This window comes from Eurosta solidaginis, chromosome 4 (assembly GCF_040869045.1).
Source record: "Eurosta solidaginis isolate ZX-2024a chromosome 4, ASM4086904v1, whole genome shotgun sequence".
Lineage (NCBI taxonomy): Eukaryota > Metazoa > Arthropoda > Insecta > Diptera > Tephritidae > Eurosta > Eurosta solidaginis.
The window spans coordinates 1,688,665-1,702,762 of NC_090322.1; the positions used below are offsets into that span (position 1 = coordinate 1,688,665).

The 14,098-nt window shown below is 39.9% G+C and overlaps 1 protein-coding gene across 13 annotated transcripts in view; it reads left to right on the forward strand.

Moving 5' to 3' along the window:
- Nucleotides 1–12,475, forward strand: part of LOC137248485 (inositol-trisphosphate 3-kinase B-like) — a 95,360-nt gene extending 82,885 nt beyond the window's left edge. For 11 of the 13 annotated variants that reach the window (XM_067779420.1, XM_067779419.1, XM_067779412.1 and 8 more), the window contains 4 exons: nucleotides 9,870–10,128; nucleotides 10,458–10,726; nucleotides 10,792–10,902; nucleotides 11,043–12,475. In XM_067779420.1, coding sequence (XP_067635521.1) covers nucleotides 9,870–10,128; nucleotides 10,458–10,726; nucleotides 10,792–10,902; nucleotides 11,043–11,609 — 1,206 coding nt within the window. In that variant the 3' untranslated portion in view covers nucleotides 11,610–12,475. The remainder of the gene's footprint in view (nucleotides 1–9,869; nucleotides 10,129–10,457; nucleotides 10,727–10,791; nucleotides 10,903–11,042) is intronic. The other 2 variants (XM_067779422.1, XM_067779411.1) reach the window with 1 other exon arrangement.
- The last annotated feature ends 1,623 nt before the right edge of the window (nucleotides 12,476–14,098 follow it).

Sequence of the window (14,098 nt, forward strand, 5' to 3'; positions counted from 1 at the left end):
GCCATTAGCACCCAGATAAATTGTGGTTTAAATCAGAAGCCCCACCATAGAACGGTACTCGTAGCCTATCAAAAGCTTTTGATACGGTCAACCATGGCACGTTACTGCAAGACTTGGAAAGGTCTACCCTTCCCCCATGTCTTAAAAGGTGGACCGCAAATTACCTGGGTGGTCGGCAGGCATCGGTGCAATTCAGAAACGAAATATCAAAGCCAAAAAGAATTAAACAAGGGGTGCCCCAGGGTGGTGTCCTATCCCCACTTTTGTTTAATTTTTACATATCAAAACTACCTTCGCCACCAAGAGGAGTTACTATCGTTTCTTACGCCGATGACTGAACAATAATGGCCACAGGCCCGGGCCAAAAATCAATGAGCTTTGCAACAGAATAAACGGCTACCTCCTGATCTCTCCAGTTTTTTCGCCTCGCGAATCCTGGCATTATCACCGACTAAATCATCCGCGACCCTATTTACAACTTGGACGTCCCAAATGTCGACCATTTTGAACATCCACGTCGATGGCACTACGCTACCGACTGACCTACACCCCAAAATCTTGGGTGTGACGTTTGATCAGGATTTACATTTTGGTGAGCACGCAGTCGCAATTGTTCCGAAACCCAGACCCGTAATAAAATCCTCAAACCCTTGCTGGCAGTACTTGGGGAAAAGACAAAGAAATGCTCATTACCACATACAAAGCAATTGGCCAGCCGTTTGCGTGCTACACGCCCCCTATATGGTCGCCAAGCCTAAAAACTACCCACTGGATGAAGCTACAGGCCTGCCAAAATACTGCGCTCAGAACCGCCACGGGCTGTCTTCTTATGTGCGCAGAACACCATCTACACAATGAGGCGAGAATACTCCCCATCAGGGAGAGAAATGAGATGCTAACCAAACAGTTCCTGTTGAATACCCAGAAACCTGGGCATCCCAACAGACATCTGATTGATGAGCCAGCACCGCCTAGGGACTTAAGGAGTCATCTCCGTAAGCATTTTGAGGAAATATGGCACCTGAGAACTCAGCCGTATGACGCAAAAAAATATAAGCAGGTCCTTGGTGAACTCCACAAACGTGCGTCGGACCCTTATGTCGGGAATTGCCCAGTGAATCCAGTACTCGGGGAACAGTACCCAAAACTTGCAGCATATAAGCAGGTCCTTGGTGAACTCCACAAACAGGCGTCGGACCTTTATGTCGGGAATTGCCCGGTGAATTCAGTACTCGGGGAACAGTACCCAAAACTTGCGGAAGAGGAACGCAAACTGCCCAGGAAAACGCGAGTCACTCTGGCTCAACTTCGTTCTGGATACTGTAACAGGTTAAACTCTTACATATCCAGAATCAACCCCGACATACAAAATGTATGCGCCGCTTGCAATGTGTCCCCACATGACAGCAACCATCTCTTTGATTGTAATGTGGAACCAACGCCTCTAACACCCCTTTCATTATGGTCCACCCCTGTTGAAACAGCAAGTTTCCTTGGACTCTCGTTAGAGGATATTGATGACAATTTGTGATCGGTCGCGACTGTTAGGTGGGGCGAAGCACTGCTACAACAACAACAACAGGCGAGGAGGAAATGAATAGGTAGAGCAATTGAGAGGGAACAATTTGTGTAGTTTCTTTTAAAATTTACCTATTTCATAATAATAATAATAATATTTTGACTGGGTATACGTCCAAGGGGATTATCGCCGAGCTTCTCCACCATTTTGTGATTCGCTGTTTTTTATGTTTCCTGTAATTTGGCGGACATGTTTCATATCATTACAGTTTCATACCGACTACGAACCGCATCTGTTAGGGCAAATGATTTATACTAGGAACATTTTCATGACAAAAATACATTCGACCTTTGATGTTAGTTGTCGCATCACTTGAGTCAGGTACCTTTTTATGTAGTTAGGCCAGCACATTACCACTACACACACAGTTTACTTACATACACCTTTTTAAACGACATAAGCTATGGATACTTTTGTTTGCTTTTTCTTTACATTTCATTCGTTCGCAATTCTCAACTGGTTTATGAAATATTCTCAATACATAGTTTATGCTTGAAAACTCAAATTGCAGCTATATTAGACTATTTTTTTTTACCTCAGTTGCAAGGGCTACCACTTTATGGTTAACACGTATGCTTAATTGTAAATTAAGTTAAACAGCAGCCAAATTAGTGATTGGATACGTCTATGTTACCGAGTCTACGTGCGTAAAAGATACAAAGTTTCAAATTAGTATGTGAATGACCCTGCTGAGATATTATCTATTTGTTCAAATTAATCGTTAAAATAATGAAACAAAAGGAATGATTAACGTCATCATTCACTCATGTTTATTTTAAATTTATACCTGTACATATATACAAAATAAGTTCGCAAATTACTGGCGTTTTCGGGCTGAGATCCAACTGCGTCTAAAACGACCAAATTTGTACCCAGCACACATCTAAAGTTGTGAGAAATGCTGGAATGTCAAGAAGTTGAAAAAGTTCTATACCATTTTCGGCACTATGGCTCGACTCCGCGACCTCTCTTACATAACTTATCGATTGCCCAATACTTTTAGAATCTTTGAACTTTAATGTGCCATCACGGATTTTGAGGCAACATAATATGTTTTCTATTGACTTGTTTAAGTCTAATTACGCGCTTAATGCCCGATCACACGTGCTCTTACTTAATTGGCGTTTAACCGTTTAAAGAAACACTTTCTTAGCCGGAGCGCCATCTTTCAGCCAGCCAGGGAACTGAAAAACTGTTAGTTTGGAGTTCATACCAGCTGTGCTATAATTTACAGCTAAATGGTTCGCCGGCAGGGTTCTAGTTGCTATATGAGCTTGACATCACCTTGACATGTGACTTGTGATATGGATTTCCATAGACTTTTAAGTGTTAAGAGTAAAGCGTCAAGCTGGTAAGGCAAAGCGGAGTCTACCTCTTTGTCTCTAAATCAAGCCTTAACATTGTTGTTAGGCCTTAATGAGTTCGAACGATATTTTTATGACGAAAAACATTCTAAACTTTGAACAGCTGGAACACGAAGGCAATAACTTCTTAATAATTCGTTAATATTATTTACGTTTCAGCGTGCATATTAAGTATCTTACTTGTCTACTTTTAATAATACATTTCTAAAATTATATAAAAAAAAATTTAAACATGAATACTAATTTGTATTTTTTTCTCTAATTTATCTGATTTTAGGTAAATATGAAGAAAAAATTCTTGATGTCGCAATTTAATGCTACGATAGTAAAGAGCATTTCAACAAAACTTGCGTAAGTACGTTTGTATGCTTTAGCTAGATTCTAGGGCTGTTACGGAGCATCGATTCCGATAACGAGTTTTGTTTGAACGTAACAAATAAAGCATGCTGATCGTGTAGCTGAGCTGGAAGAGCTTGCAACAACCGATATATTCATCGGTTGGACCTTTTCTCGACTTTCAATTTCGGTTCCAATTCCTATAAAGCAAATTTCAGAAATCCAACTTCTCTTTCGGTACACTAGCATCCGCACCATCCATATTCCCTAGGTTATCTCAGCGGCTGAAGATGCGCTCTTGCATTTAGCGATGCACACAATTCCGTCAATTTAGTTCCCATTAAAATTTGTTTATTTTTTGTTTTGCCGAAAGTACGCGCCGCGCGTTTTCTTCATTCAATTGAAAACAATTTGCACAATTCATTGGCGCCAACAACAAAAATAAATGGCACATCAATTGCGATCGCGCGTTTTATTTTGTTTTTGGTTTCGTTGCTCTTGGAATAATATAAATTTATGTACTTCGGCATCGGTTCACGCTGTGTGCGACTGTAAACTAATTTGTATGCTTTTCGTCGCTGATTTCGTATTCAAATAACATTTTTACTAATTTAATAAGTTTCCAGAGCAATTGTTAGAAAAAAAAAGACGAAAAGTCTATTTCTAAATTACTGTGCAAAGATTTTTTAAAGGTCGTTGCGATCGTTGCGTTGTGAGCTTCTGTTCAAACTTTGTCTCTGGCATCTCATACAGCTTAGAAGTAAACTTAACATTTAAATGAGTTGGAAAAAGGAACTCGTAGTGCAAAGAATGTCTGATGCCTCTTACGAACGCACAAGTACAAATATAAAGAAGAAAAAAGCGCTTGCAAGCTCTTTGGGAAATAAAATCAGTTCACTCATAGGCCACATTCTCATCTCATTTTATCCCAACAGAGACAAATCAATGTATCTGAAGCGCTGATCCTTTTTGCTTCTTTACCAGCCGGCCGAAAGTATTTATTAGCTGACTTATTTTGTTTGGTTGATTTTCCGACAGGGTGGATCAATAATGTATATTGGAACGATTTTCCGCCATCCCTTCTCAAATGTGATTAGAGAGAACGAACATCGACACTGATGATGGCACAAGGCCGAAACCGGTTTGTCTCGGAACCAAATTTGACAATGGATGACGACAAATTGTTCCAATATACATTACTTATTAGCTATTTGAAATTTTTTATCACCCAATATTGCAGCTTTTATTAATTAGCCAGGCTTAATAGATCTCAGACACTGGCCTTGTATGAAATCCATTTTATAAAGCGGGTGAGAATTGAAGATGTGCACTGATAGCCAACAGGAACGGGACGTGAGCTTTAATTGTTCTCCCGTGACAGCGTAAGCTATGCGTGCTCTCTCAAATAGAATGTGTCCAATAGTGTATGTGTGTAATCGATTAGCCTATAGGCGACACCTATTTCACCTTGTTGTGCTCACATCGTTGTTGCTCTAAAGAAAAAGAGACTATTTAAATTAAAGGGGAGTATTAGTGCGAGTGATTTGACCATGAAATCACATGCGGAAAGTCTGATTTTAAAGAGAACTTTGAGCGTTTTAAAACTAATAATAAAACAGCTTTGTTAGCGAACTACTTTTTGGTCCATTAGAGAGTTGGTCTGCAGTTTTTGCATACCCCATTTTCCCATTCACTATCCTCTTAAAATGTAAGCTCCAATATGTCTGTACCTTCATATAGATATGCGAATATGAATAGCTCTCATTCAAGCCAAACCTTCCATAAATAAATATTTTAAATGAAATTGCATGACTACCTAATTGTTTAGCGCTTAGAAGTTTCAAACACTAATTTATTTGCTCACTTGCATATGAATGCATTCCAAAGCTATCCATTAAGCGGCGCCATAATTCAAAGCGCATAGACGCTGTAACATTCTAAGCGCGTTAATACTCCAACCTCGCGCATCACCCAACCATCCACCCACCCATTATCGCTAAATCTAAATAATCGTATCAACACGCCAACCTTCATCTCTGTTAGCTACACTTGCAGTACGTCTGTCCGCGCGATACTTACTGGGTTATATATGCGCGCCTGCTTGTTCCTCCCACTCGACCGCCTCCCACTAATCATCACTTAATCTTTACGAGTTTGTTGGTTATTCGTTTGCATTAATTTGCACTAAAGTTGTTGCGACAAGTTGTTATCCGTTTGTACGCCTGTTTGTTGTTGTTGCTACCGGGGCGCGCGCTCCGCAGTTACACAAATGTCGAAAGTACAAATGTATATTCATGCCTTGTCAGCGTCGCATTCAACTGCCTAATGGATCTCATGCTATTTTTTTGTATGCAATTGCAAGTTATTTAAGCGGGCGAATCCTCGACTCTTTTACGTTCTTTCGAAAGGAACAGACATACTTGACTGGCTGTTTAGCTGGCGGGTTTATTGCCTGTTGAATGCCGATTGGCGCTAATTGGCTGCTGCATTAATTTCCGTTGCACAACGGTGTGTGACATTTAAGGGACGGGTATTTAAGGGACGGGTATTCGCGCGATTATGTCAAATGGTTTGGTTTAGTAGATTACTCGTCGGAACAGAGCTCAAAGGGGGATCTATATTCAATAAAAAAAAAATATATATATTCTTGTTATGTTATATAAATGTTCGCCGTGTTTATCGAAAATGGGAGCTGTTGTTTTTTTTGTTGTAGCGATAAGGAGACTCCACGAAGGCCTTGTGGAGTGTATCGATATTGATGGTCCTTTGGCGGATGTAGATTCGGAACGTTCCGGCAACAAGCACCGTAAAGGTACTAACCAGATCATCTCGGGAACGATTTGGTACGACCACATGAAACCTTCTAGGCAATACCGCCTTCCCACCTCCTAGATCCATTAGGAGTTTGGGGTCGCCAGAGCCTTGGCTGCTAATGAAGCATGATTCGCCACTGGTAGGCGGGGTGATGTTGACCATTGAAGAAGCTATATATTGCGCTGGGAACCCCTTGAATCAATTTGGTATTTTAGTCGCCTCTTACGATAGGCATACCTACTGCGGGTATATTCTAAGCCCCCTAATCCGCTGGGCGAAAAAGGGTGCTCGCAATATTCTTGCTAGTTCAACGCCATGGTTATTAAATATTAATATACATCGATCAAGTATTTAAGAAATAAATGGGTCATGACTTGCTTTGATTTGCCTTCCATCAGGATTGCTTCATCGGAGTATGGGTCTCGGAACTCTTTCTTCGGAACGTTCTCTATTTTATTAACTTCATGGCGGATCATATCATCAGCACCCTCAATATGCTTAAGGGGAATCATAGAAAAGTCTCTCTTAGTCACTTATTAAAGCACTAGGGAACCGTTAGGTTAGGTTAAAGTGGCTGCCCCCAGATATGTTAGGGACACACTTAGGCCGGCCGGTCCATTGTGATAACACTGTGTGGGTCCTTCCTCCTTTAGATGTGTAAGGCTTTGAACCAATTTGTCCTTCTGATGTAGCGTAGAATATTTTCGATTTCCGCAGAGCCAAGTTCTGCTAGGCAGTCGATGAAATACTTATTCAGACATTCCATACGTATACTGGCCAGAGCAGGGCATCTACAGAGGAAGTGCTCGACGCTTTCTATCTCCTCCTCATCCCTGCAGCTCCGACAAAGTTCGTTGGTTGGAATTCCTATGCGTTCGCCGTGTATTCCCATCAGGCAGTGGTCCGTTAGTATACCGATCAGTGGACCTAAGGAGAAACGGTTGAAGTTGAAGAGGAACTTATTTCGATTCTCATTTATGCGAGGCCAGGTTTTTTTGGACGCCTTGCATGTGGGTTCCAGCGTCCATATGGAATTTTCCTTCTTGGTGAAAAATGATGTGAGCCAGTATTTGCACGCAGCAAGAGGAAGAGCCTTAGCTCTGTCTGTTCAGTAGCCTTCCTTGCATGTTCATCGGCAGCACACTCCCCGGGTACACCGCTGTTACCTGGGACCCATACAACAGCTGTCTCGCATCGCGATGCAAGTTCGTTTAGGGTCTGGTTCTATTGCTAATTTCGATGAAGTGTTCTTGCCTTGGGTGGGCTTTTATTGCCGCTTAACTGTCAAAGTAAATTGTTATTGATGTGGGATTCTTAGATAGCAGCCAATAGGCGGCCTCCATTATTGCAGTTAATTCCGCCTGGAAGACGCTACAGTGGCTTGGCAGCCCTATGTTTAGAGAAAGATCCTCTGAATAGATTCCACTAGCCACGTTACCATTGAGCATGGAGCCATCCGTTAAGATGGTCGTGCACTCTTGGTCTAGGTTAGTGGCTTTATCCCAAATGTGCCTCTCTGGGACTTTGATTGAGAACTTGTTGTCTATAGAAGGGATCGATGTGGTGTAATCTAGTTGACGTAAGTTTTCGAGCATGGTTCCCAAAATGTTGGCATGGCCGAATCTGATGTCCCTCCAGCGCAGTATAGCATTCGTCGCAGAACCGCAATGGTACAGAAAACTGATTAACGCTCAGGCGTAAGGATAAAATAGGATAGCTACGTTAATGATAAGCACTATACGAAGATTCCATCATTGATATCATATGCCGAACTGCATAACGTAGTCGTGAATTGCAGATAAACTGCGAGCTGTGAGTGAATTACGTGGCTGTGGCGGTTAGTGCTGCACTTTCGTTTATTGTAGATGTATGCACAGGTTTCAAATGCGAGTGCTACTGTATACTCATAAAATGAGAGCCGCTGTGAGAGCGTTATAACAACATTCAAGTATGTTGCTGAGCGTTAAATTTATTTTTTATCATATATGATGGTAGGCCTATTCTGTTGGCGAGTCAAAATATTTTGGATCTTGAAGCACTCTTTAGATATGCTAATATGAATACAGCCATCTGCCTGGATTTTATTCTTCATTAATCAGTTGCGTATTAATAGAACTTCCGAGTCTCTTGAGAGCAATGTCGCGTAAATGTTTTAAATAATACTCCAGCGACAGGCGTTAATTGAAAAAGATAACATCGCTTGATGCGCACCAACCAACTATAAGATGATCTCATGAAACCGATGACATTGTCGTTATCGCAGATGGCATTGAAATTGCACTCAAGTTCATTGGCTGCGCAGGCAGAAACAACGAATTAACCAGCAATGAAAATGTAGGCGTGATGTAGGGTAATGCCATCTACTAAACAATTTCAGCAATAATGTCGCTTTTTTCAATTAAAATAGATCAACTAGCGCCAAAGATTATCGAAAATAAAGATATTGCAGGCGCAAACTTCGGTGGAAAGCAGCGGAGAGTAACAAAATTCTAGTAGGTCACTTTCACCACACCAAAAACTTTAACACAACTTTTAACATAATTTAAGCACAGAAATACACTGATTGGAGTTTTAGAGAGTAAAAGTTAAAATTCTGAACACATTAGCTGAATAAAAAGTGTACAGATAATTGTTAAATAACAAATACAGACAGTGGTAGTTTAACAAATTCTGCTGTGGTAAGTGGTGAATGTGACCTACTAGAATTGTGTGAAGCTTGCTTCACACGATTTTTCGTCCCTGCAACATCTTTATTTTCGATAATCTTTGCTAGCGCGCTGGTGTGCTCACGCATATCAGCTGTGGCAAAGTGATCGCCTAGGCGGCGGCGGCGTGTGGATGTGAAATGCGCAACGTCGGCAATTAGGTCAAGCGCTGGACTGTAAATGCGCTCGTGGTACGTGCTGATGCTGTGCGCTTGATAATGAAATTTTTCCTTTTTTTGTGCAGATTTCGCTAAGATGATAAACTGCCATTGACGTCAGCGCAAAAAGCCCTAGTAGGAGGGAGAGAGCGCGCGCAACGTGACCTGGTGCGCTTTATTTCGTATGTTTTGTATTGGTGTTGGTACCTAGCATTCATGCTTTGCGCGCTTACTGGAGCATTGCGCACTAAAAGCGCTTTATTTAAACATTAAATGATTTTTTTTTTTCCATTTTGGTCGTGCTCTGCTCGCTCTGTCATCGTTAGCCTCGGTCTGGCTGCGTAGTTTTGGTTTGGCAATTAACGCTACACACATACACTTGCGCGTGCTTAAATAACTACCCAAATCAAACGCTGCAATAAAAAAAAGCTTATAAAATTACACAAATCCCAAAGGCAACATACATTAACTTTTACAAAAATATTGTAAGCTTTTTTTTTTTACTACCAACGCGCGTTGTAAGGAAATTGTTCTCAAATTGTAAATTTGGTGTGTAATTGTTTGGCTTTAATCAGCATGTCCAGCCATCAGTCGATTTAATTACCAAAACTGTTGATAAAATGCTTCAATCGCATAGCGCGCTCAATTACTAAAGCCAAAATTTGTCAAGCGCGCACCGTTTTTTTTTTTTACAAAGAAAATATATTCCATTTGGGTTAGGCGTTTTCAATAGCGCCTATTTGGGCATTCGCTATATGAAAAGGAGCAGCGCCTATTTGTCAACGTGCTGATGGATGACAGCACGCGTTGGTATGCCAATCGCATGTTATGTCTTTATATGTTTCTTTTGTTTAATTGCACTCGATTTGCCTCATTTACTTACCTCTCGCTCTTCTGTTCATCTCATCAACAGCCTTCTGGATGGCGCAAACTACGCAATATCGTGCAATGGACGCCCTTTTTTCAAACCTACAAGAAGCAGCGTTATCCGTGGGTCCAACTGGCCGGACATCAAGGCAATTTCAAGGCCGGTCCCGAACAGGGCACCGTCCTAAAGAAACTCTGCCCAAAGGAGGAGAATTGCTTTCGTGTGCTCATGCAAGATGTGTTGCGTCCCTATGTGCCGCAGTATAAGGGACAGGTGACCAGCGAGGATGGTGAATGTAAGTGCAGTACGTACAGTAACAGAAGGAAGCTTAATATTTTGAATATCTGAAAGATGGGCGCCTAAAAGTACGCAGTTAAATCTGTGATTATTTTTTGCCTTAAAAACTGTATAAGCGCAGGCGTTAAGGCCTTTTTACACGAGCCGATTTTCTGGTGCTTTTCCTGACGTTCAACCTTACAAAGGTTCAACAAGTAAAAAAAAATCGAATAGAAAATCGGACGCTGTAAAATAGCACTTTGTGTACTTTACGGCGCAGTTTAGTTTTAAGTGGTTTTAAGTGATTTGTTATTTACTTTACCTAAGCGAGCCTTTCCAATTTTTTTTCATTTACAGTATACTTGCAACTGCAGGATTTATTGAGCGATTTCTATCAGCCCTGCGTTATGGATTGCAAAATCGGTGTGCGCACATATCTGGAGGAGGAGCTCTCCAAAGCCAAGGAGAAGCCGAAGTTGCGCAAGGATATGTATGAGAAAATGATACAGATTGATCCGGAAGCGCCAAGCGAGGAAGAGCACAAGGCCAAAGGTGTAACAAAGCCACGTTACATGGTTTGGCGTGAAACTATTTCCAGCACAGCAACACTCGGTTTTCGTATTGAGGTAAGTGTGTTATAAAGAAGTTTAACAGCACTAGCATCTGCTAACTTTACATTATAAATACGCAGGGCATAAAGAAGAGTGATGGCACCAGCACGAAAGATTTCAAGACCACAAAATCACGTCAGCAAGTCAAAGAGGCCATACGCGAGTTCATAAATGGCTCTCAACATGCTATGGTGGGTCTAAGTTTACAGTTTAGTATTTTAACTATGTAACACATTCAATCTAAGTGGGGTCCTAGCAGGCCGGCCAGTTGGACCTAAGCTTACTATGTAACTCTAACACTTCTCTTTATCTTCTTATTTTCATTTCACAGCCGAGTTATATACAGCGCTTACAGTCAATACGCGCTACACTCGAATGTTCCGACTTTTTTCGCACACACGAAGTTATCGGTAGTTCGCTATTGTTCGTGCATGATCGCCATCAAGCTAGCGTTTGGCTTATCGATTTCGCAAAGACTGTCGGTTTGCCTGATGATCATCAGATCGATCATAACAGCACATGGACTGTGGGAAATCATGAAGACGGCTACTTGATTGGCATCAATAATTTACTTGATTTATTTTGTGAGCTCAATGCAGAAATGGCTGCAGATGTGCCACTTGCGTCTTCATCAGCCTCTTCAACGGCTTTATTGTCATCCAAGCCAATTATAAGCGCGCAGTGCGGTCTGGAAGCGACAACGAGCGCCATAATAAGAGAGGGTGAAGTTATTTTAGAAAGAATTAAACCAGCAAAAAAGTTGCCAGCTGCTGAAGAGAGCGCAATGCCCGCTGTCAGCGCCGAGGCAGCTTCAGTTGCAGTTGAAACAAGCAGTCAGTTGGTAGTGGAAGGATCTGATGTGGAGAAACCGGAATCTGATTTGGTCGAAAAGCCTTAACTCAAGTGCAATTTGTTTGTAAAACTTTTTGAAAAATTTGCTGATCGCTTCCAGTTTTTTTACGATAAAACAATTAAGAAATTAAGAGCTTCATGAATATTTGTTTAGAATATATAATTTTGTTTTTTTTTAGTATGAAATGCAATTACTCGTAAGCACGCAAGACTGAACACATAGTAATTTATTGAGTTACATAATAAATACACTAATTTTTTAATATTTAAGTCATACATAGATGCTAGCAAATAAGTGGACATGGATGAAGTTGAAGCAAATTTATTCATTCAAATTTCGCAATTAATTTTTTTCGAGTGTATCAATAATGATTATTTACTGAATCATCAAGTATTTGACATAAAAACAACTAAAGTTTGGCATTTGCAGATAAAAAGGACGAAAATGTTATTGAATGTTTGAATAAGTTATAAATGAATTTAGAGCAATATTACCTTAAGTGTAATCTTTTGCAGTGTAGTTGCAAAATAGCGCTGGGTTGACTATGGAAAAGCATGTAAAAAAACAACAACACCTTAACACGCTATAAGTAAGGGAGTCGGTAAGCTTTTCGATAGCGAACGTGTAAAAAGGGAACCCCATCGCTTTTTTGCAACACGGCAACAAAAGAATTTGGTCTTTTTATAAATTGAAGTAACTTTTACTTCAAACTTCTTCAAATAACAAAATTTGTTGCAATATTTATTCAATTGCACCTCACATACATATATGTACGTTATTCATAACATAACACAAACACATACATAAATCATTAGTTTTTTTTAAGCTAATAAAAATAAAGGCAAATATTTTTAACGATGCAATCATTTTAATAAAATATTTGCGAAATAAAAAATAAAAATTAGAGTAAAGTCAGGTTGTGTTTACAATTGACGAAGAGAGATAGAAATACCGTGAATGTGGTAAGTAGTTAACCGTTAAAACAGTTGGTTACCAGAGCTCAAGGATATAACAGCTACGTGTGCCTAGTCCAAATGCAAAGATGGTCGGTCAGTATGGTTGCGCAATCTAAAAGCCGTAAACGTTTAAGGCGCCACGTGGGTTAACGATAACTACTGGTCTTTTGTGTATGTCTCTTGAACCAAGCCAAATGATAAAGTTATTGTTCTTACAATAAATATGTACCCACCTCTAGATTAATCCACGATCTGTTATACAATTTCATTATTAACCCTTCAAGGCGAAAATTTAAATTTATCTGTACGCAAATGACCCAGCATCTAAATTACGCTATATCTCTTGAACCAAGTAAGATTTTCCAAACACTTGTTTTGCATTATATAGCTGCCTACTTATAGATTACTTAAAATTTTGGTTTAAGGTTCTATCATAAACGGTTCAAGAGATGGACACTATTCATCGAAAAATCGATTAATGCACTTAGCGCCTAAACCGTTTGTGATAGAACCAAGAATCAATTGGTGGCTTAATTTACAAGTCAGTAGCTGAATGCTGCAACAAAAAATTTTTGATATTGTGCTTGGTTCAAGAGATATACACAATAATCGGTTTAGTCGGCAGTAGTTGGCAACAAACCTATTACTGTGTATATCTCTTGAACCAAATCAAGTGGTAAAGTGTTTCTTTTTGCAGTACGTAGGTGCTCACCTGTAGATTAATCCACAATTTGACCTAAACTTCTATCTTTAATCATTCAGTGCAAAATGAGAATTTATCGGTACGCGAATGACCCAGTATCTAAATTATCCCATATATCTTGAACCAAGAAAGATTTTTTAAAGTTATCTTTTGTATTATAAAGTCATTCATTTGTAGATTAATCCACAATATGGCATAAAGTTCCATCATTAACCCTTCAAGGCAAAAATGGGAATTATGGGTACACAAATGACCCCACCACTTAAATTTCTCTATATCTCTGAAACCCAGCAAGATTCTCTTAACTTTTTTTCTGCATTATATAGTTACCGTTGTGTTGATTAGGACACAATTTATTTCAAGGTTCTATCATCACCCGTTCAAGCGCTACGTAAGGTATCCGGCGAACGTCAACTACTGTCGACTAAACCGATTATTGTATATATCTTTTGATTCAAGTACGATTTCAAAATTTTTTTTGTTGCAGCATTCAGCTACTGACTTGCAGATTTCGACACCATATTATTCAAGGTTCTATCACTAGTGGTTTAGGCGCTAAGTGCAATAATCGATTTTTCCATTAATAGTGTCCGTCTCTTGAACCCTTTATGATATAACCTTGAATGATATTGTGAAGTAATCTACAAGCAGGCGGCTATATAATGCAAAACTAGAGTTTGGAAAATCTTTCTCGGTTCAAGAGATATAGGGTAATTTAGATGCTGGGTCATTTGTGTACCGATAAATTTCAAATTTCGCGAGGAAGGGTTGCGATGAAGCGGTATAACAACTTGCGGATTGATCTATAGGTGGATACATAAATATTGCAAGAACAAAAACTTGGTTTTTTGGCTTGGTTGAAGATATATACACAA